The following is a 22,554-nucleotide window of genomic DNA, read 5'->3' on the forward strand; positions in this document are numbered from 1 at the left end:
ACTTTTTATTTGTATCTGTTTTTTAGGGTGTCCCACATGGGTCCAATCTGGGACCAGCTCTCCTTTGTCAGGTACATAATTAAATGAGACATTTCTGTAAGCATGATAATTCAGTTTTATTAATACAGCACAACCCGCATCAGTGAACATATTCAGATTCTTGAAAAGATAGTGGCCACACTATCCACTCATACTTAACTAATGATGATCTGTATGAACAGTTCCAGTCTGGTTTTCGTCCCTCCCATAGCACTGAAACCGCACTAATAAAAATAACCAATGATACTTCTCAGCCCTTTCCTCTGGTTGCAGGCGTGCCCCAGGGATCTGTCCTGGGGCCCCTTCTTTTCATTATCTTCTTCCGCTTGCACACATTTTTTGTAAATACAATATCCAGTTTCACTGCTATGCTGATGACACCCAGCTTTATCTGTCCACTAAACCTGATTCTGCTCTCCCCCGTCCTCCCTCACCCTCTGATTAGCCGAACTAAATTCATGGTTCTCTTCCAATTTTCTCAAACTCAATAGTAACAAATCTGAGCTCCTCCTGGTCGGCACTAAACAAACACGATCCAGAACTAATAGCTTTTCCCCATGAGTGAAAAGTCTGGGTGTCATGCGCGATGCTACTCTATCTTTTAACCCACACATCAATAACATCTCTTGGTCTGCATATTTCCAACTCCATAACATTAATCGTCCTTTTCTCTCCCCACATGCCGCGGCCATTCTTAGCCTGGCCACTCTCCGGATCGATTACTGCAACTCTCTTCTTTTTGATCTTAGTCAAAAATCTATCCATCAGCTTCAGCGTGTCCAGAACTCTGCTGCTCGTATCATCACCAGGACTCCTTCTATGCACCACATCACTCCTGCTCTGCAGCAGCTTCACTGGCTTCCAGTTAAATACCGCATCAATTTCAAGATACACATTCAAGGCTACCCATCATCTCTCGCCTTCATACCTCTCTGACCTGGTTCAGCTCACCATCCCTTCTCCGTGTCTCACATCCTCCTCCTCTCTTTCTCTTTCCGTCCCTTCCCCCAGCTAGCCACCGTGGGGCCCCCATCATCCCTTCCTCCTGAGATAAGAAACATCACTTCCCTCCCTCTTTTTAAGTCCAGACTCAAAACTCACCTTTTCACATTAGCCTATTCCACATACATTTGTCCATCCTGCTACTTTAATTTATTTTATTTATTTGCTCAACGTTTTATCCTTATTATGTTTGTTCCTGTTATTGCTTGTGTACAGTGTCCTTGACTGTTTTTAAAGGCACTTTGATAAATAAAATGTATTATTATTATTAGATGGAGCACAGGATGAGACATATCTGCAGTCTGAGAATAAAAGCCTGCAAAGTTAAAATTATAATTAAATAACTGTTAAGTCTGGATTGTTCAGAAATATCAAAGTGTGACAACAACCACGAGTCTACAGTGACCTCTGCTTATCCTTACCAGGGTTTCAGCGGGGCTGGACCCTATCCAAGACGAGATACCCCCTGTACAGGTCCACAGACACTTATGTGAATTTCAGAATCATCGTTAATCCCACTGTGGACTGTGGGAGGAATCTGGAGTACCCAAATATTCCCTTTGAATTCAGGTAAAATTGAAGTTTCCTTCAAAATAAAAAAAAAAACTAATTCACATAGTTTTAAGAATTAAAATCAGCACGAGGCTGTGAGTGTGAGTACACTTAATAACAAAAACCAATCAGTCAGAATCTGAAAATAAACATGAGCAAAACCACAGAGTCACCAGTGAAAATGTTCCTCACACAGGATCAGACCAGATTTCTAGTTCGTGTGATCGACAGCAGTGATCAGCAGAGGTGCAGAGTTTTTACCATCATCACTAGTACAAGGACAAAAGTACGGGAAGAGCTTCTCTGTGAAGGAGCAGCCAGTGAACGAGTAGATCAGAGCTGCAGCATCTACGTCATAGAAGGAGACCAGACCCTCCTCATAGTCCACAAACACCCCCACCTTCTCAGGACCAGACCGGAGACAGAGACGGACCGGAGGGGCGGCACAAGCACTGTACTCACTTCCATTTCTCAGACAAACAGTCCAGAGACCGTTCTGAGGAATCAGTCTGATGTTTCCCTTCCTGTTGATCGACTCTGTGGACACTCCTAAGTCCCAGTCAGTCTTTCCTTTAACCTGAACCTCAAAGTAAAATCTGCCTGAAGAGAAACTCTGCTCTGCTAAAACACAAACACACTGAGAAAATCTCTCTGGGTTGTCCGGAAGTTTCTTCCTCACATCACCATGATTCACTTGTTTTCCATCGTCAGACAGGATGAGATAAGGATTTGCTGTATCAGGATCCAGAGTCACGTCCACTGCATCCTGCTGGACCCTCTTCAGCTCTGCAGCCTCAAACAGCTTCTTCATGTCTTTCCTGAGTGTCTCCACAGCTCTCCCCACGGTCCCCTCATATGATGGTGGACGGACTCTGACCTCTGTCCAGTCCTTGGTGGGTGGAGCAGCTTTCAGGGAGGAGAAGCTCTGGAGGAGGTGGAGGTGGTCTTCAGAGCGTGAGAGCTGCTCCACCTCAGAGCTTCTCTCCATCAGCTCAGAGATTTCCTGTTCCAGATCTTTGATGAGACCTTCAGCCTGTTTCTCTGTAGTTTCCTGTTTGTCTTCGATCTCCTTTATGAGCTCCTTCAGGCGTCTCTCAACAGACTCCATCAGAGCCGTGAGGACCTGAACACCTTCTGCTTTCTGTCTGTCTGCAACATCTTTCCTCATCTTCACCGACTCTTTGATCTCCTGAATCTTCAGTCGTCTCTTCTGGATCATCTGCTGAATCTCAGCCTCTGTCTTCTCCAGCTCTGCCTTCTTTCCTTCGTATTCTTCTCTCAGAGGAACAACTTCATGAGCCTTGTGATCTAAAACAGAGCAGAGCATGCAGACACATGTCTGGTCGGTCTTACAGAACAGCTCCAGATGTTTATCGTGCTTCCTACACATCCTGCTTTCCAGGTTCTCCACAGGCTCAATCAGCTGATGTCTTTTCAGACTTGTAGCTGTCAGATGAGGCTCCAGGTGAGTCTGACAGTAGGAGGTCAGACACACCAGGCAGGACTTCAGGGCCTTCAGTCTGGTTCCAGTGCAGACGTCACAGGGAACTTCTGCTTTCTGCTGAGCTTCACGTCTCTGAGCAACCATCTCAGACAGCAAAGTGTTCACCCTCAGCTGAGGTCTATTGGGAAACGCCTTTTTACATACTGTACACTGACATGGAAAATTAATATCCCAGTGCTGAGTGATGCACTTTTTGCAGAAGTTGTGTCCACAAGGTGTGGTGACCGGATCAGTGAACACATCTGGACAGATGGGGCACAGAAGCTCATCGTCAGACAGCAGATTGGTGGCAGCAGACATGTCTGCAGTCTGAGAACAGAAGTCAAAGTTAATATTGTAAGCAAATAATTGTTGTTTAGAAATATGAAAGTGTGACAACAACCATAAGTTCAAGCAGTGACCTCCAGATATTCACTTCAATTTTAAATTCACTTTTATTCATATAGCAACAGCAGCTGTATACTGTAACGAGCCTGCAGTGATTCAGAGAAATCAAAAGGTGACCCCCTACAAACAAGCACTTGGTGACAGTGGGAAGGAAAAACTCCCTTTTAACAGGCAGAGGCAGAACCAGGCTCTGCCATGTTGGCTTCTCTTCACTGGTTCCCTGTTAAATCCATTCAGGCCAATGAAAAGACTTTCGGTCTGCCTCATAGTAATTCTGGCAAACCATCAGGCGACTCCGGAGGGGAAAGCCCAAGGTGGGGTCCTAACCCTAACTCTTCAACAGGTGGTCGAAGACATACTTTGAGGACCTCCCGAATGCCACTGATTGATCCTCTATGAGGCAGGGGCTGGGAATTACTCAACCATCTCGGAGGGTGAGGTCACCGGCGCAGTGAAACAACTCTTTGGAGGCCAGGCTCCTGGGCTGGATGAGGATCGCCCCAAGCTCCTGAAGGGCCTGGATGTTGTAGGCGTGTCATTGTTGACACACTATGATACTTTCAGTGGAGATGTGGGGTGGTGCCTCTGGATTGGCAGACTGTGATGGTTGTTCTTTAAGAAGGGGGATCGGACAGTGTCCTTCAACTACAGAGGGATCACACTCCTTAGCCTCCTTGGGAGGCTAGCGTACTGGAAAGTAGAGTTTGTGCATTTATAGTTTAACCTCAGACACACAAGGAACAATGCAGATATCATCCTCAGTTCAAGTGTGTGAGAGTTTGTCCATCTAGTCTACAACTGTGGAATTGGAGACGACATACAGCGACATCCCTCAGAGGCTGGGGGTGCTTTGAGACCGTCTCATAGTCTTCAGCCTCTCCCATAGTCAAGAACTCTGGGCAGCAACTGAAAGACAACGACTGTAGACACAAACTACAGAAATGAGCTTTCTCCAAAGGGGGGCTGGTTACTCGCTACTTCTCCACATGAAAAGCAGAGAGCTGTGGTGGTTCAGGCATTCGCCAAATTCAAAATCCTGCTCCTCACATACAAGGTCTTAAATAATCAGGCCCCATCTTATCTTAATGACCTTGTAGTACCATATCAGCCTATTAGAGCACTTCGCTCTCGCTCTGCAGGCCTACTTGTTGTTCCTAGAGTATTTAAAAGTAGAATGGGAGGGAGAGCCTTCAGTTTTCAGGCCCCTCTTCTGTGGAACCAGCTTCCAGTTTGGATTCAGGAGACAGACACTATCTCTACTTTCAAGATTAGGCTTCAAACTTTCCTTTTTGCTAAAGCATATAGTTAGGGCTGGACCAGGTGACCCTGAATCCTCCCTTAGTTATGCTGCAATAGACGTAGGCTGCCGGGGGGCCTGTGGTTTATATGCCACTCTGCATTTCAGTTATTATTCATCTCTGGCTCTCCCACAGTGTGTCTTGGTGCTCACTTCCTCCCCTCAACCCTAACCCGCGGTTAAAAGTGAGTATTTCCTTCCCACTGTTGCCAAATTGGGTTTTCTCTGTATTATCACATGACCATGATATAGGCACCTTGTCGTGATCTGTGAAGTGAACTTCCTGTCATGCATCCCATAAATGGCTTCAAAAGTGTGTTGGTTTGACAGGCATGTGACCAAACACGTGTTTTGACTGTTGCAGGCAAACATACCGTCAGCTCAGGTAAAACAGTTTAATCTTCACTTTTTACTAATTATATGAGGTTTTTATCTTTTACGTCTCAGACTGAGTGAAAATTGACATTTTCTTATTTGCTCATTTGAAATTTGACCTCAGTCTGTATCTTGTACTCTGTTTTTTCATTTGGTTGGTGCATTCACAGCTTTAACATACTTTGAAAACCCAGTGTTCAGATTTTGTACCTGATAAGCTGACAAATGTAAAAGTCAGTGTAGTGCCACCACTGAAGACCTGAACATCATCTTACTCACTGCAGCAAGAACAAAGCTGCCCTCTCTGAATGAGTCTGACAGCTACAATCAGAGCACGCTCTACAAAGCTGTTGGTTTAATCCCCAACCTGAAACATTGAGTTTACAAACCGCTGCACTCACCAGTATCTGAGTCAGGTGTTGACAAAGACTCGTGTTTGAAGATGAAATGGTTTCAACTAAAGCTTCCGTTACTCTGAGAAGCTTCATCCGCCCTGACAAACACTTCCTGCTGTTTTTTGTCAGGTTTCCTTTGGTAGGTTTGCACTGATCACAGCTGCACACCTGAAACAAGACGAGCTTCAGACGCAGGCCCTTCTTTAGTCTGACAGCAGCAGTTTTCACAGGTTTCACTCGGTGAGCAGAAACAAGCTGCTGCTCTGGTCTTTGAGAGTTCACTGCAAAAACATGAAGTTTAAACAGGAAACATCCGATTTAACAGATTTATTTAACTCTCATGGGTGCAGGAGGTCAGAGGTGTCTTTGGTTTGCCCCGTCGCATGTTTAGCCTCCATGAGGAGCGATCCTACCTGGAAGACCAGCCCCACAGCGCCTCCGTGTGGGAGTAATGTGAAACAGCTCTAAATGAGAAGAAGGTTTTTGGTAGCCCTGTTTCTCGTGGCTGTACTGATCTTTAGATGTGAGCGTGCAGCTGCTCCACGAGCTTCTATCTGAAACGTCGCATTTCTGTCTCCTGTGGCGATGAAGCTGCGAAGGCTCAAAAATGCTGCAGCAACGATGTGGATTAAACATAATTTGATGGTCCACAGAAAATAATTATGATAAAAGAACATTGTATTACTTCATTAAATATGCAAAGTTAGGATTTCTCCCAATGTGTGAACTGCTGGAGGAGGTCAGAGGTTAAAGGTCAGAGCGGTGTCTCAGTCTGGTTTTAAAGCTCTAACAGAAAATGACCTTTTATTGACGACAGACGATCGACCAATAAAAAGCTGCAGCAGGAAAAACAAGAAAACTGATATTTTCATTTCCATCATCATTTAAACGCAGGAGCACGCAGCTCTCCTCCAATCAGGAGTCAGCATAAGGCCAAACCTTTTTCTTACCACATTTGTAATCAGATTACATTTTACAGTCCACGTTTCAAACACTGAACATCAGCGCAGCCACCGTCCTGCAGCAGGAAGTTTATGAACCATCACAACATCACTGATGTCAGTGATGCAGCACAGCTGGTGGAAGGAAACATGCAGATGTTCACAGATGTTCAACTTCTGTAGATGAGGAAATATCCAAGTAATTTAATGTAACTGAATATTGAATCTTCCATATTTAATATCTAAGTTTATTCCTTTATGTGTTTATAATCCTGGAAAATTAAATCATGCAAATAAACATTTTCAGCTTCAGGCAAGCTCACAGAAACACAGACTGTATATCAAAGATGGATGTAGCTTCTGGTGATGTATCGAATGCAATCGTTAAATTACGAGACAAGTTTAATAAATATGGAGGACCAAGAAAGTCTAAACATTTCATGAGTTAATAATTAATTGGGGCAATAAAATATGCATTAGTAATTCCAATTATAAATTATTATCTAAATAAAGTAATTAAGGAACTATTAAAAGCTGAAAGGAAAATGGATTTACATTTAAAAAAAAAAATCAAATCACTCAAAAATCTTTGTTAAAAATATTATTTTGAAAATTTAAAAACAGGTTTTTCAAAATAAAGGAGAATCAAGTGAATGGATGAAGATTAATCTCTATGATTCGTCCTTTTCAAATCCACGTCCTTCCCGTTAGCTGCTGGATCACATCTGGGATGAACTCTTTTGGTCTTTGGAGGGAAATCGCCGTAAGAACGAGTCGCGTTTCAGAGCGTCGGCTCCCTTTTATTCCCCTCGCTGTTAACAGTAACGTCGTCATGTACAGAAACATCACATGATTATTTAAAGCATGGCTATGATTTTCCACGTTGCATAAAACGGCCTCGTCGTAACAGGATCAGCTGCTACTTCACTCCTGGAAACACAGACTGTATAACAAAGATGGACAACAGAGTGGCGAACCGTTCCAGTACAGCTGTGATGTCACCCACCTTTATTTACACTCAGACAGGAGGATGGTAAACCACAGCTGTGTGTCATTGCTCCGCCCACTTCCTCACTCCGCCCACAGCGTGAGGCTGGAGGGGCTTCCCCGAACAGTCCTCCGTACGCGGAGGCTCAGCGTGTCCCGTGGAATCAAACACACAGATCACAGAAAGACAAACCCACCAACCCCGACCAAACAAGCAGCTACAATCAAAAAGTCACGTCAGCGTTCATCAGCTCCTCCTCCCGTCTGTTGTTATAGGTGACGCGCAGTCACAGCTGGCAGGCGTTTGAGCTCAGGAGAAGAAGAGCTGCTCGCACAGGCGCCGCGTCTCCTCCGGGCTGGACACCTCGTGGCCGACGGTCCGGGGGTCGCAGTAGATCTCGTAATCGTTTCCTCCCTGACGTGAAGACAGAGACGCACAGAAAGATGAGCCGTGCTGCAGCTCACGACTCAACGAAGCGGCACGTTAAACGAGGTTGGTGGAAAAGTTTGGCCCCAAACTCGCTGCAGGTTGACAGTCGCACATCTGTGTGTCCTTCAAACACAGCGTCAAACAGCTGCAAGTGTTGCACGGTGACCACTGAACATGCCAGATGTTTGAAACAGGTCAAGTTCCACCCTGAGCCGTAAAAACATGAAACAACGAGACATTCAGACCCTGCCGGCCGGTCTGAGGACCGAAGATTCATCTGTCTGCACCAGGGGTGTTAAACATAAGGCCTGGGGGCCGATGAAGACTCGAACATTCACAGAGCGGCGTAATAAAGACGAACAAGGACGGAAACTCCTCTGAGTGACCTCACAGGAGGATCACAGTCGGAGTAACCTGACTGTGCCGTCAGGGGCGTTTCAGCGGCCCCGCCCACTCAGGTGTGCTGAATGTGGCCCGCGATGTAAACGGCGTCCTGCTCTATAACACACTGTTTACTCTCTACAGTGGACATGCTCACACAGACATGCTGCACTGATGTTCTGGGTACAAACTAACTCCCTGCAATGACAGTATAAGTATTATTAGTATTTATTTATTAAACATATAAATACTTAAAGTCAGCCCCGCTAGAATAAGGAGACAGGTGTCATAAGCCACTCATTACAAGTACTTATGATGTAAGATTACATTCTCAGAGTTACTGCACTGCTTAAAGTTACTTACAGAATAATTATCTTTCTGTTGCTGTGACAACCTGACCTGTTACCTTCCTACCTGTCGTTTCCTCCACCTGCACAGACTTTGTGATGACAGAAAGAATCTACTGATTTCTTTTTTTGGTCTCGGGCTGTAAACAGTTCGTTTAACACGGGGACGGACTCACTGCTGCCCCTGCTGGACACTACAGGAGCTGCGGTATTCAGCTTGCTGCTGGATCCAGCTGCATTTCAGGAATAATGAAACAGATGTTTCCAGGAACGACTCTTTGACCCGACCGGCCATCGTTTACCTGCCGCTGATATTCTGCCTCCGTGAGGAGTCACGTGACACAGTTTGCGTACTCACAGGTTTGGTCTTGTCTCCAAAGAAGTGGATGGTGGAGTAGTCGTCCTTCTCCACGATGCCGAGGCAGTACCTTTTATCCCAGCCGTCAGGAAACACGTCAAAGCTGATCTGACCTCCTGCGGACACACAAAGACCGACAGGCTGCAGGAAACGAAGGCGCCATTGGCATCACAGTGAGGTAGGACAGCCACGCCGCCTCAGTTTGTTTCAGGCTCGCGTCACCTTCAGTGAGGCGGCGTGCCGGCTGCAGCAGACTCACCGATGGAAAACGAGAGTCCTTTTCCTTTGAACTCCTCCTGCAACACGGACACAAACGTCTCTCGGATTTTCTCCTTCTGTAGGAAACAAACACCACCGTCTTCATTTCAGCAGCAGCTTCAGCTTCACAGCGAAAGAACCAAACAGGACTTTTACCTCGTCAGTACATTTTAAATGAGAACAAGCTCAAAACCTACCAAATGTACCACAAACAGACATTTTTGTTAATTACAGGTGGAGGAGGCGGGTGGAGCCGGGGTTTAGGGTCAGCACGTGGGCGTTACCTTGTCCAGCTCGTAGAACTCGATCCGCTCCTCTTGCGTGCAGCTGCGTCCGATCGGAGACACGTTCAGCATCCCGTTACGAAACTCCACGAAGGTGCCCCTGAGAGACGACACAGAGTCACATGACGCCCACCGCAGAACCGCCACAGTCCTGATACATGCAGTGATTCTGACCTTTTGACCTCACGGGTAACACACCTGAAACCCTCACGGTTTCATGGCGAGCACTTTTACAGTTTAAACAGTTTACTCTCACAGCTGAGCCACGCCCACAGCCCCAAAGGTAAGAACGGCGTGTTATAACGTGGATCTTTAACCTCCTCGGACCTGCGTCCACAGATGTGGACGTCACATTTTGGGTTATTTAGACCAAAATACTCAATCTTGCTCTACATGGGCCTGATGTCCACTTACGAGGACGCTATGCTGCTGCTGTTCTATCGACATTTAAATAAATATCATCATGAGTGGCTCTGATTTTTCTTTAAGGTAAAAAAAATAAAAAAATCTGGTAATTCTTTGTTTTTACATTCGATATGGCAGCCTCGCCTCTGTCAGTCTGCCCCAGGGCAGCTGTGGCTACACCTGTAGCTGCCTCCACCAGTGTGTGAATGTGAGAGTGAATGAATAGTGGCATTGTGAAGCGCTGTATAAATCCACTCCATTATCAGGTCCCAATGTGACCAAATATCAAAGAGAAATTAAAAATGCTGCTGTGGAAGAGTTCAGGTCTGAGGAGGTTAAAGAAACTTTTCACTGTTTAAACCCGTCTGCTGGATCAAACCAACACGCCCTCCGACCGACACGCCCTCCACCCCCCTGCCAGGCTGTTACACACACGCTAACCAACACACGGATGTGCTGTCACCTTTTCTTGGGCAGTTTGATCTTGGCCATGTAGTTCAGACAGAAGTTTATGAAGTCTTGCAGCAGCTCCTCCCCCATGTGGGCCTGAATGGACTGACACACACACACACACACACACACACACACACACACACACACACACTATAAATGATGATGTCACTCATTAAGGGAACAAAGGTATCCACACCTGCCTGTCCTGAGTGTAACCTGATACCTGCTGTTTGTCTCACTGGAGGGTTTCCAGCATCAAAGCATCTGAGTCTGGTTTAAGTCCAGACTTTGACTCGGACGCTCCAGAACCTTTATTTTGTCCCTTTGAGCCAATCAGAGGCGGAGCTGCTGGTTCCTGCGTGGTTAGTCTGATGCACACGTGACTCAAAGCTTCAGAAAGTTCAGCTTCTGTCTCGTCAGCCCTCAGAATATTATCCTCCAGATGTTTGTTGGCAGATGTGCGACGAGACTTTGTGATCTTCTTGGTCAGCAGTGGTTTCTGCTTGGACTCTCCCATCTTTGCCCCGCCTCTTTCTTACCGTTGAGTCGTGACCTCTGACCCTAGCTGAGCTTAATAGATGTTGTTCTGGGCTCTTCTGTGACCTCCTGGATGAGTCGGCGATGGTTCCCAGGCTCTCAGCGTGGGTCGCTGGAGTCCCACAGCCTTAGAAATGTCTCCGTCACCCTCTCAGGCTGATGATGTCACTGACTTTGCTCCTCAGCTGCTTCTTTACATGCTGATTCCAGATCAGTTACATAAAAAGGTAAAACGCCGTCTCACCTGCACAGAGTGTAACTGTCCGCTCTTATACGCCACCAGGCCGTTCTCAGCAAACACGTAGTCCACCTTCTGGATCACTGCGCACAGAACCGAGACCAACAAGCGTTATCATCTCTCTGGTATAAGCTGCGTGCAAATAAAGGGACAGTATCAGACAGGATACAGAGCGGCGTTCGTCTCACCGTCGTCTCCCAGCTGCTCCTTGATCTTGCTGAGGTCGGACCCTCCGACGACGCCGACCCGAACCCGAGTCCTCAGCTTCTGGAGGAACTCTGCCATGTCCGGGGTCACCCGCTGAAAACACACAGTGACACGCCCCACATTTACCGCCATGACGGACACAGAGTCTACGACTCGCAGCTTTGTTTATCTTCTGTCATTTATTCATCTTTTGTTGAGCTAGCTGTGGTCTGGATGCTGTGGAGGGTCTATCAGCAGGAAAAGCTGCACAACTAATTAAGCCCAAATATTTATGCCCTTGTTCATATTTTCCAACCCACCACGGGGTGAACTGGAGTCTGATGGGCCACTTCTGGCCCCCGAGCCTTATGTTTGACATCCCTGCACTCAGCCAGGGTTCCCGGCCGGCACAGGCTCAGCTGCTTCCCTCTTCTTTATGCAGTGATGCTTACCCATTCTGTGTGCTGCACAAGCACAGCAGCGGCTCACTGAACCTTCCTCTTTTCCCCAAAAACATTGATTTCAAACTGGTCAGGTGTGTCGCAACACAGGAAACAAACGCTGTGAAACGCTGCGGTTGTGAAACTTTCAGTAACAATCAGTTTATTAAAGATTTAAAAACGCTGCACACAGTCAAACACGAGAAGCCTTCGACTGACGAGATCAACGTCTCTGTCACTACAGTTATAAACGCCGACGTTTCTGCAAGAAAAAAGGAAATCTGACGACATCAGCAGTTTACCCGTCTGCTGATATTCAACTCCAGCTTCAGTGAAGAGTCCAAGTTCTCCTGAAACAGCAAGTCTGCAACCTTTACTGCACTCGCAGTTAGGCCCGAGCTCCCGTTTTAATTTACTTTAATCTTTTTTAATTGAATGTTTTGCATCATCATTATGACATCATCACACATGCTTTCATGGTGTTTACACCAAACACTGACCATGTGATGCACATCAAACCAGGAATGATTAGTTTCCTGTTCGTGGCTGACAGGAGGGGGACCCGGTGCGGTCTTCTGCTGCTTCATGGCTCGCCATGTTGTTCAGAGATGTTCGTCTGCATTCATCAGCATGTATACAATCAGTCTGGCTGCTCTGCTCTGACATCAGCGAGGTGAGAACTGTTGCTCACTGGACTGCTTGTTGTAAACAGAGAGGGCTCTCTTTAAAGTCTCTGAAATCGTCTTTCTGATGCTCAGGCTGAACTTCACTGAGTGTCTGACACATGATTGGTTGATTAAAATATTTGCGTTATTAAGCACTTGAACAGGTGTGCCTGCTGAGTGTACCCTGTTGGCCATTCATCACTACTCGGTTCGTCTTACTTTGCATTTTCATTTCAATGACGTCACATTTTTTAAATCACAGGATGAAAAGTTTGCAACCTTTTACAAATTTTTGCAGTAAAACTGAACAGCTGTGCACACACGCAGGGCTACACTGAAACCAAGAGTCTCGGGGTCATGACCCCTGCTCCACCTAAACCTTCACCTAAAGCAGTCTGCATGGGTCAGAGGTCAGGGTCACCTCCTAAAGAACATTTTAAACATGAGTGACTCTGCTGGAAGAACAGGCCAAACACGTAACCTTGCAGGGCCGTTAGGGGGCGCTTAACCCGGGGATTAGTGACATGCTAGCAGAAACTACCGGGAACACGATTAGCACGAGCGTCGCTTGAGTCACCTACGTAATCAATGGCCACGTGAAGGGTGTTTTATATTTAGGAGGTGACGACAGTGATTATACACACCACGGATATAAATGTAACTAATAGTTTGATGATTTTTTTTTTCTAAATCCTAAACTCGTGTTTCACATTGACGTTCCGTCAGACACTTCCTGTTATAGCAAAAAGCTAGCAAGACGTAATTTACCGTTACATGCGTCACCTAATATCTTCTATGTTTAGTAACCACAGCGATAACGTTACACTGTCAGAGATTATTATTTTATTAATATCATTATTATAAAGATGTTTGGCACTGGCAGTCCGCCCATACTGGCTAACGTCGCTTAGCGGAACCATTGTTACGTAGTTTCTGCGGAGCATTTTTGCCTGCGGAAGAACTACAATATCAACGTGGAGCCGGAAGTCGCAGTGTCGGACAGTACAGTCATGTTTGTCTGAAGGTTTGTCAGGTGCACTGATTGTTTTATATCACCAGTGGTCTTGCCCTCGCGCGCGCGGACATATACACAAGCACGCACACATTTCCCACCTGTCTCGCGGCCGTAAGCGTGCCGTCAACGTCAAAGAGGCAGAGCGTGCTCGTGTCCACACCGGCGTCACTCATCTTCCCTCCGCTCCCGGACCCACACAGACACGCTGACCGCCTCCCCGCTGCTCCGAGTGGGCTCGCCTCCTCTGCCGGTGTTCCGTAAAGAGCAGCTCGGTTCTCCCTACACTACCTGCTCGCCGCTTAGAACTACAACCACGGTTCTTCTCTTCTTCTTGGGTGTGTACCAGACTGACAGACGCACAGTGCTGCCACCTGCTGATACTTTGCAGTATCTGCGTAAAAGATTAAACAAATTAACTTTAAACTGTTGTGAAATTACAATGATGTTGTTCATTTTATTTTATTAATTCATGTATTTTTATTGAATCATTTTATATTTACAATTTGCTTATTACTTGTTTTTACTGTCATTAATACTTTGGGACAGATGTGAAGCTTCCTCGCAGATTTTAAAGGCGAACCATTGTGTTCTTCATTATTTCCTGACATCTGCACAGGTCTGTGAAGGTGGATTAAACAGGGTCATATATCATTGTAATTAAACACAGGCTGCAGCTGTAGATAAATAAAAACAATTTAAAATTCCTTTGTGTGTTTAGTGAGTTTAGTTTGGACTCTCTTGTCTCCACACTTCCTCCTCTTCATCGTGTGCTTTTGGCTCATGAACCAAACCCGTGTCTTTTCAGCTACGTTAGAGTTTAATGTTGGACCAGGAACATTTTTCCTGTTCAACTTTGCACAGCTGCTCAGGAAAATGAGTAAATTATGAGCACAGGGTTGTGCAACAGGGTTTGTCTTCATTTGATATCGCTTCAACACAACACACAGATGTTGGGACACAAAGTCTTTAATGAAACAGAAAATTACAACACTTCTACCTGTGAGCTTTGAGGCCTGTTTTCAGTCCTGATATTTGCTTTAGATGTATGTCAGTTTGGTAATTTGTTACATCAGCTAAATCATTAAACAGAACCTAAAACAAAATATCTCAAATAAATTAGAAAAAGTTCAACCAATATAAGAAATCAAGGCTCAGCCATGTGAAAGTCACTGAAAAGAAGAAGCACAGTTATAATGGAAATGAACTCAAAGAGCTCAAAGTAAAAACGTCTGCCAATCAGCACAGCAGGGTTACTAAATAAAATATGGAGGCCGTTCTCAAATGGCGCCTTTTACAATAAAAACTAAAGAAGTAATGGTGTTAAAAGCGTGTCCTGCATGCTGTTTGCAGTTAGGTGGGGCGCACGAGGACAACAAAAGGAGAAAAAGTGGTTCAGAAGTGTTTCATTGACATGTATTCGCCTCCCAGCGACCCCCCAACTTTACATACAGACGACCTCCTGATTAACTGTGAGGTGTGAACCCCCGGCTCACACAGGTCACCCCCCAACTTCTCAGTCAATGAGCCTGTAAATGAACTTTAATCACCTCTGTGGAGGGTCAGAGCTGAAACTGTTTTAAATGATCTGTTCATGACTCATTGTGGATTTATCTCTGAGCTCAAAGTTTCCCCTCACTGTGAGAAATCCCCTCTGAAAGCATGAAACACGTTCAGGATTATGATTCGAAAAGAAAATCCAGATGTTTGGGAGAATTGTGCAAAGTGGTGATGGAGGTGAAACATTGAGGGGAAATACTTTCAGACCTTACAAGTATTAATCTATTTAAATGCACTACCTCATAGTGGCTGTCAGAATGAAGCTTGATGCATATAATTCTTTATACGTGGAGGAACATTTCAGGTGGAGAGAGCCTCAGGTTTCCGTGCTCCGTCTGAGGATCACTGCGACTATTTCCTCCTTTCTGACTCCTCTTTTAATATTTTTGTCCCTTATTTTTCATTCACTCTTGGATAACTGCCAGTCTGCAGTCTTAAAGTTTAAAATCTTTGCATTTATATATATATGTTCTAATGCACATGTGAGATGCACATCACCAAACTGATGTGATTTTGGTGTTTGATTTTTGATTTTTTACAGCAGGCCTGCTTTTACATAAACAGCTGTGCATGTCTTGCCCTCACTGCATTGCTCTGCATACCAAACAGCTTCCATACTCTTTCACTGAACTTACATTCATTGCTGCACGCGGCCTACTTTGTTCTTATGTTAGACTGAGCCAGCAAAACTCTTTTCTGTTAACATAAAGATGTTGAATTTGATTCCATCTAATATAAGAAGAAGGGGAGAGTCAGCAGTACGTCTCTGTGTTTCTACAGGATAAAGAAGAAATAAGAAATACGAAAGGTTAAAAATACAAACAAAAGGTTCTGGTAGCTTTAATCTTTATTGTTTATCTGGTACTTAATTACTTTGCTTTAGTTTGGATGAGAGCAGGAAAAGCTGAAAATATATTTCATAAATCTTTGCCCACATTTGCCGGGCCGGATTGGACTCCTTGGGGCCGGATTGGACTCCTTGGGGCCGGTTTCGGCCCCTGACCTTATGTTTGACTCTCTTGCTTTATAATAGATTTATTCTACAATAGATTATAGGTGTTTTATGCTTAGATTGCATTTCTACTTGCACAGTCATAAACGGGAGCCATCTTAAAACAGGATGTCCAATATTTAATGAATATTAAAACGTCACGTTTGCAGTTAAAGTCTGCAGCCGGAAGTTATTGTCGGTTTTCTGGAGAGTGTTGACATCCGTCAGCGCCCGTTAAAAATCAAATGAGCAGTTTTGTTTGTATCGTCTCGTCACTGGTTGCTAGAAGCGGAAGAGCTGCAGCCTCGGAGCGGATCGGCTCCTTTCGCTCTCATCTCGAAAACAAACGGTTAAGCGACGTCATCAGCAGACGGAGGTTATTTTGGAACAGCAGTGAACAAAGAGGGGCTTTTTCGCGCCCTATGTTTAAAAGCCCGGGAGCAGCCAATCAGCTTTCAGGTGACGCACACAAACCCTACGGCTTGACTTCTAGGAAAACAACCAATCACATCCGCGACTGCGCTGTGTGCCCTGCGTTCAAAATTAAATACACGATTTCCGCCAATCCGCTGCTGGGGGGACGGATCTGTGTGAGACTCGATAGTATAGTTAGTGCGGCCTCGCAGACGGTGACTAAACAGTTGACCGTCCTTCCTCCTTCACTCGTTTACAGCTCGTCTTGCGGTGAACAGGTAAGGCCCCTCTGCTTTCTAATAATTGTTTAGCAAACAGTGGCTGGAAGGTGTTTGTGCTTTGTTTGTTGTATTGCAATGGTGTGTGCCGAAGTTTCTGGGGCTATTTTAACCTTTGTGCGGTAAAAATACATCTGTGTTTTTTGGCCCGTAGGTCGTTTGCGTGATAAATCACAGCAATATCAAAACGGTGTTTGTGAAAAAGCAAGCAGTTCGCTGCTGTTTAAAACCGAAAAGCATCAGTTTTGTGGGGTGTTTTTCTTGCTCGGTGCTCTGTAAGATGGTGCTGTAGCTCAGTGTGTGTCCGACTTAGTGCGCAACATGCCGTTCAAACGCCATTTGGTTTGGTAGCTTAGCTCGCAGCACGACGGAAGCGCCTCTCTATTTAAAGTTTGGATGAAGTCTCCGGCTGTCTCGGAGTCGCTCTGGGTGCTGGCTACACGTGTTTAAAGGCAGAAACCCGGGGAACTGCTCGCAGTGTAGCGGAGCGGCTGTATTGCAGAGACTTTGTTGGGGAAGTTTTTGGCGCAGTTGTGTTTAGGCGGGAAGATACAAAATGGAGTCGCGTCTTTTTGTCCCGGAGAGGCAGAAAGCCGATTAGAGCCTTAAAACACTCCCGGGCGTCTGCTCGCCCTATTTCTGCTGCGGTAACACCACTTACGGCCACACGACGGCAAATGTGAGGATATTACCCGCTTTAATTTAAAACGGTGAGGCCAGGGAGCGGTTATTGTGCCGGGGTGGGCGTGTAATACGAAACTCGGAGTCGTTTTGGTGGTTTAGTGTTTGGTTTCATTTCTGGTTTTCTTTCTGGTCTTTATTTTGCAGATTAATCGCAGCCATGACAAAGGATCCGAATAAGCCGAGAGGAAAAACCTCCTCCTACGCTTTCTTTGTGGCGACCTGCCGCGAGGAGCACAAGAAGAAGCACCCAGGGACCAGCGTGAACTTCGCAGAGTTTTCCAAGAAGTGCTCAGAAAGATGGAAGGTGAGCCCCGCGGTTTATTATAAGCACTGATGTTCTGATAATTTTTTTTAAATTTTATTTGTCCTTTTTAAAAATTAAAACGTGTGTGTGTGGTAGACCATGTCCCCTAAGGAGAAGGGAAAGTTTGAAGAGATGGCCAAGAACGATAAGGTCCGATATGACCGGGAGATGAAGTCCTACGTGCCACCTAAAGGTGCCAAGAAGGGAAAGAAGAAGAAGGACCCCAACGCCCCCAAAAGGCCCCCGTGAGTCTACACTCGCTGCTCTTTGTCTGTAAAATGTTTTCAGTTAGATTCTTGGGATTAAATTTGTTGTTTTCCCTTCAGCTCCGCTTTCTTCGTCTTCTGCTCCGACCACCGTCCCAAGATCAAGGAGGATAACCCTGGGATCTCCATCGGCGACATTGCCAAGAAGCTTGGCGAGATGTGGGCCACGCAGGGCGCCAAAGACAAGGCCCCCTACGAGGCCAAAGCCGCCAGACTGAAGGAGAAATACGAGAAGGTGCCCCTGTGTTTTCGGGTGGTGTTGGATGGTGTAGCATGTCTCTGAGGTGGCGTTCCTAACGTGTCTCCTCTTCTCCTTTTCCAGGACGTTGCTGCCTACAGAGCCAAGGGTGGCTCTGGGAAGAGCGACGCTGGAAAGAAGAGCGGGCCCGGCAGGCCCGCCGCCAAGAAGGCTGTACCGGCTGATGATGATGATGACGATGATGAAGACGAGGAGGAAGAGGATGAAGATGACGACGATGAGGATGATGACTAAGTGGTTTCTGTGTTTGAGGATGTGAAGTTTGCGTTGTTCAGCTTATGTTTGTTTTTTGGGTTGGACTCGTCCAACGGTATAGCCTGCTGTCCCTGTCGGTCGGCCTCGGTCGACCTGTACTCCTCTTCTTCTAATTCAGGGATTTAGATTTTATTGTCCCTTAGTCCCCTTTAAGTTTTATTTTTGTTTTACAACTGCTGAAGTCGGGTCTGTTACACCTTAGATCCTGGTTTAAAAAAACGTGCAGCCAGATTATTTCCTGTGATGATGCGATGAACTGAAACTCCTGTGCAGACGGTGGACAGCAGCCAGCCAGGAAACGTTTTCTTTTCTTTGTTTGTTTTTTTTATTTTAAGAATGATTGTTTCTGGAAGCACTGCTCATGTTTTCTGTTCCAGCGGTGCCGTTTCTTCACTGTCATTTTACTGCCAGGATTTATCTGTAGTTTGGTTAAAAGAAAAATGTTTGCCGTCATTTTTAATGTGGAACTTTGAAAACATGTAGAACGGATTTTTCTTTTTGTAATAAAATTTTGTATATTGCCTATAAGTGTAGACTGCTGTGTGTCTAAAGCTCACATGACTGGGGGGGCAGTCTGAGTGGGTAGATGAAGAAATGAATGTAAGCAGATTGAGGCTCATTGTGCAGCAGCAGACTCACTGCAATGTTAAAAATCAGCCTTGCACAGTGTAGCAATGACACTCAGGTGGGTTTAAGTACTTGTGACCCATGTTTACAACATGATTTTTCATCATTTTAGAATCAGTGGTAAAAGCATCCATGTCAGCTTCAGTCCTTTAAACAGATTCTCCAAAAATCAGTCAACTCATGTGACTTAAAGAGTGACGACAGACGGGCCAATCACAGGGCCTCTAACATGTGATGTGCAGTCACTGTTCTGTCTGAAGCAGCTGAAAACAAAATATCTGCAATGACAAATTAAAGGCTGGCACTGGAAGGAGACCCCAGCGTCATCATAGGAGAGGTTATAATGTGGGCGTGGCCTGGGAGCACTTCACCACCACTCAGAACTGGAAGGTGTTGCTGAGGAGAACAGTCTGAAATACCTGCTCAGCTTGCTGCTCTGCACAGAATAGGTGGTTGGATGAATGACAAGTTAAGAAAAACCAATCCAGTTTTATTTTGACCCCGGTAGACGGCTGGAGGTCTCTTCCTGTTTAAATGGAGTTCTTCCTTTCCACAGTTGCCAAGCGCTTCCTTTTATTTAAGAATTAATTTCTGTTTATTGCGAACATTTTTGTACAATCTGTGTTTTGCTCCCAGAGGATCATCTGAATGTTGTGGGTCAGTATAAAACTGTTGTTGTGAAATGTGTAAATATTTAACAATAAATGTAAATAAACGAGAGGTTCCCGTCACCGATTTACACCGCGGACACTCTGACTGACAGCCCGGACAGCCAATAGCTGATCACAGACCGGCCTCCCAGGGACCAATCAGCGCAGCTGCTGCTCCTACCTCTGCCGGATGACGGTGAGCTGGACGCATTTCAGCACCTGGGAGCTGTCCGCCGTGCACGAGCCTGCCGACAACTGACGGTAAGACGAAACACACGCACACAGACACACGCACACAGACACACGCACACAGACACACGAACTGGTCGCGTGTTTGAAATGTTGAAAAATTAATCCAGGATCCGTGTCTTCAGCAGTGTGCGTGTGTGTGAGTCTGTGTGAGTCTGTGGGTGTGAGGTTCCTGCGACACGCAGGTGTCTCGTGGATCAGTCGCAGTGACGGAACCTGTTGATGCGTCGACATGTTGTTCAGGATCAGATGAAATGATGGCGGGAGCGCGCAGAGCTTTTAACCCCCCGTGCTCCACGTCAGGGTGCGTGACGTGGTCGGGAGGACTGTTGTGAGTCCGTCCACAGCGCGCGACTTTGTCGTTTATGAGGCCCGTGAAGTGTGCGAAGACCACCGTGACGTCAGCGCTTCACCGGGGGGCGCTGACTAATCACACGAGTGCCGCGTGCCGTGTCACCGGGTCTCCGCCGGGTGTACCTGTAGAGAGCAGGTACACCCCTCCCCCTCCTGCATCATTCAGAGCTGAGTCCTGATTGGTCTCCTGGGGTGTGTTTAGTTTTAATGGAGCTCATTCACAGATTATATTTCCGCACAGGAGGAGCTCAGGAGGCCCAGCGCAGGTGTGATGTTTGTTACTGTTCCAAAATGTTCACTTTTAATAATAAAGGTGATTAAAGGAGCCCATCAGCACGGCTCACACCAGACAAACGAACACCTGACTCACCCTAATCTCTACCTACCTACCCTAAGCACCGTAGCCTCTGTTATTGGCCGGTTTACCTCTGACTTACTTTGCTGTGCTATTACAGGTAATCAATATGAAAAGGTTGTCACATCTGGAGCCAGATGTGAGCCTTTGCTGACCCCCGGTCATGTGTTTATATCCTATGGAACTGATTAAAGGTCAATGATGTTATTTAATAAACAAATAATGTTGTAGACGGTTTCAGAGGTTTAAACTGGGTCTGGAGCCTCTTTCCTGCTGTCTTTGCCTGACACGCAGCTCATGATGCACTGTTTCTATCAGAGACTGTTTAGGCTGAAAAACAACAGGAAGTGATGCATAAAAAAGTGTTTTTGTTCCTGTGAGAAACCAGTTTGCACTCTCGGGAGCTCTCAGGTACTGGAAGCCAGCTCAGGTTTGAGATGATGATGCAGATTATTTAGAAGTAAAACGATTTTAAAAGTCTCAAATCTTTAAACACACCAAAATATTTTTTAGGGGTTAAAAAAAAAATCAATCTTTGTGTCCAAACGTGTTGACAGTGTAGTCATCACTGTGGCTGCACACGGTTACTGTTTAGCTGATTCACACCATTATCTGTTTAATGGAGGATGATAAATGAAGATGTAAATCAGCCTATTTGCACCTGACAGGACGAGGTTACAGGCCAGCACATCAACAGGTGTTTGAAGTTACCTTTGATAGCGACTCCTCGCTCTCCTCTTTCCTTTCTGCCTTTGTAGCTTCTCTGATTTGGTGAACTGGCCCTTTAAAGATGATCACTGACGCCACTTCTTTTTAAAAAATTATAAACGCGTAAAAGATCAAATCAAACCAAACTACTCGCACAGAGCTCGCAGTGTGTCTGTGAGGTATATCATGAAGGTGCTTTGGGGTTTCTTAACAGTGGACAAATGACATGATTTACAGCCACAGCATTAAAAGTTAGTGGGTGGGGCCAGAGGTAACCTCATGATCTGTGACGATGAGCGATAACTCAGGAAGAAGATAAACACAAACTGTGCAGAGGTGTCAGTGTGCTCTCCTCAGGGTAACGACTCTGGACCTCTGCTCTATGGTCACGGGCTCAGATTGGAGGCTGGGTAAACACTGTGGGCTCTTTGGGCTGCTGCTGTTGGGGAGAGTCTTTACCATCTGTGGTGACTGCGACTGCTCTGTAGCGATGTTTAGGTGGGTGACGTGCTAAAGTAGCATCCACACGATCTCCAGGACCCGAGTGCCCAGCAGAGCACTGAGACGTGAGTGTCTGCAGGACTCTCGGATGGGCGTGCACGCCGATCCCCCACGGCCTGCTGTGTCACTTCCTCGCAGTAAGAGTTATTAGGCAGCGGCCAATCACTGCAGAGATTAATTCAATCCTCGCTCTAATCATCTCATCCCAGGCCAACCTGTTGATGCATGTAGTTTGCGTGCATGCTGTGAGTGTTAATCTGCTACAACTATTTATGTGTAAATACACGCAGCCACACTCATTCCAATGCGACAGTCCAGTGATAATTATAGGAACACACACCTAATCCAAAACCAGTAAACTGGTTAAAACTAAAGTGTTTGTGTGTCTGCAGGTGAGGATGGCGAAGGTGAAGCAGGTGGGCCTGTTGGCAGCAGGCTGTCAGCCGTGGAACAAAGACGTGTGTGCGGCCAGCGGAGACCGCTTCGCCTACTGTGCTACGCTAGCTATATACATCTACCAGGTGATCTACCTGTGTGTGTGCGTGCGTGTGTGTGTGCGTGTTTAGACATCTTTGTGAGGACAGAACATTGGCATGTTACCATACTTATGGGGACAAAGTGTCCGT

At 45.9% G+C, this 22,554-nt stretch overlaps 4 protein-coding genes across 8 annotated transcripts in view; 2 read left to right on the forward strand and 2 right to left on the reverse strand.

Annotated features, from left to right (window-relative positions):
- Window positions 1-758: 758 nt before the first annotated feature.
- Window positions 759-6,955, reverse strand: LOC101469958 (E3 ubiquitin-protein ligase TRIM21). 2 transcript variants are annotated; one of them, XM_004538670.5, is made up of 2 exons: window positions 5,558-6,955; window positions 759-3,406 (listed from the first exon to the last, which is right to left on the reverse strand). In XM_004538670.5, the coding sequence occupies exons 1-2, from the start codon at window positions 5,642-5,644 to the stop codon at window positions 1,805-1,807; spliced, it is 1,689 nt and encodes a 562-aa protein (XP_004538727.3). In that variant the 5' UTR covers window positions 5,645-6,955; the 3' UTR covers window positions 759-1,804. The 2 variants fall into 2 exon arrangements, with proteins under 2 accessions (XP_004538727.3, XP_076741543.1); XM_076885428.1 differs by having other exon boundaries at window positions 759-3,339; window positions 5,558-5,648.
- A 311-nt stretch (window positions 6,956-7,266) lies between these two features.
- On the reverse strand, window positions 7,267-13,831 carry pmm2 (phosphomannomutase 2). The gene is made up of 8 exons (XM_004538669.3): window positions 13,575-13,831; window positions 11,359-11,470; window positions 11,177-11,253; window positions 10,406-10,497; window positions 9,538-9,637; window positions 9,255-9,330; window positions 8,996-9,111; window positions 7,267-7,894 (listed from the first exon to the last, which is right to left on the reverse strand). The coding sequence occupies exons 1-8, from the start codon at window positions 13,647-13,649 to the stop codon at window positions 7,790-7,792; spliced, it is 753 nt and encodes a 250-aa protein (XP_004538726.1). The 5' UTR covers window positions 13,650-13,831; the 3' UTR covers window positions 7,267-7,789.
- A 2,727-nt stretch (window positions 13,832-16,558) lies between these two features.
- hmgb2a (high mobility group box 2a) lies at window positions 16,559-19,012 on the forward strand. The gene is made up of 5 exons (XM_004538668.5): window positions 16,559-16,716; window positions 17,545-17,704; window positions 17,801-17,949; window positions 18,031-18,205; window positions 18,293-19,012. The coding sequence occupies exons 2-5, from the start codon at window positions 17,558-17,560 to the stop codon at window positions 18,461-18,463; spliced, it is 642 nt and encodes a 213-aa protein (XP_004538725.3). The 5' UTR covers window positions 16,559-16,716; window positions 17,545-17,557; the 3' UTR covers window positions 18,464-19,012.
- Window positions 19,013-19,936: 924 nt separating this feature from the next.
- Window positions 19,937-22,554, forward strand: part of wdr17 (WD repeat domain 17) — a 36,498-nt gene continuing 33,880 nt past the window's right edge. For 2 of the 4 annotated variants that reach the window (XM_076885404.1, XM_076885405.1), the window contains exons 1-2: window positions 22,154-22,173; window positions 22,321-22,449. In XM_076885404.1, the coding sequence (XP_076741519.1) occupies window positions 22,327-22,449 (123 nt within the window). In that variant the 5' untranslated portion in view covers window positions 22,154-22,173; window positions 22,321-22,326. Of the gene's footprint in view, window positions 20,023-22,151; window positions 22,174-22,320; window positions 22,450-22,554 lie in introns of those variants that run through there. The other 2 variants (XM_014411953.4, XR_013099073.1) reach the window with 2 other exon arrangements.

This window comes from Maylandia zebra, linkage group LG6 (assembly GCF_041146795.1).
Source record: "Maylandia zebra isolate NMK-2024a linkage group LG6, Mzebra_GT3a, whole genome shotgun sequence".
Lineage (NCBI taxonomy): Eukaryota > Metazoa > Chordata > Actinopteri > Cichliformes > Cichlidae > Maylandia > Maylandia zebra.

What these genes read in the sequence shown, in the direction of transcription:
- hmgb2a (XM_004538668.5), top strand. Translation starts at nt 17,558, where the DNA reads ATGACAAAGGATCCGAATAAGCCGAGAGGAAAAACCTCCTCCTACGCT. An exon ending in AGTGCTCAGAAAGATGGAAG is followed by an intron (nt 17,705 to 17,800) that starts GTGAGCCCCGCG and finishes TGTGTGTGGTAG; the next exon opens with ACCATGTCCCCTAAGGAGAA. An exon ending in TGAAGGAGAAATACGAGAAG is followed by an intron (nt 18,206 to 18,292) that starts GTGCCCCTGTGT and finishes CTCCTTTTCCAG; the next exon opens with GACGTTGCTGCCTACAGAGC.
- pmm2 (XM_004538669.3), bottom strand. Translation starts at nt 13,649, where the DNA reads ATGAGTGACGCCGGTGTGGACACGAGCACGCTCTGCCTCTTTGACGTT. An exon ending in GACAGTTACACTCTGTGCAG is followed by an intron (nt 10,498 to 11,176) that starts GTGAGACGGCGT and finishes TGTGTGTGTCAG; the next exon opens with TCCATTCAGGCCCACATGGG. An exon ending in TTGGAGACAAGACCAAACCT is followed by an intron (nt 7,895 to 8,995) that starts GTGAGTACGCAA and finishes TCTTCACGTCAG; the next exon opens with GGAGGAAACGATTACGAGAT.
- LOC101469958 (XM_004538670.5), bottom strand. Translation starts at nt 5,644, where the DNA reads ATGAAGCTTCTCAGAGTAACGGAAGCTTTAGTTGAAACCATTTCATCT. An exon ending in AACACCTGACTCAGATACTG is followed by an intron (nt 3,407 to 5,557) that starts GTGAGTGCAGCG and finishes TTCTGTTCTCAG; the next exon opens with ACTGCAGACATGTCTGCTGC.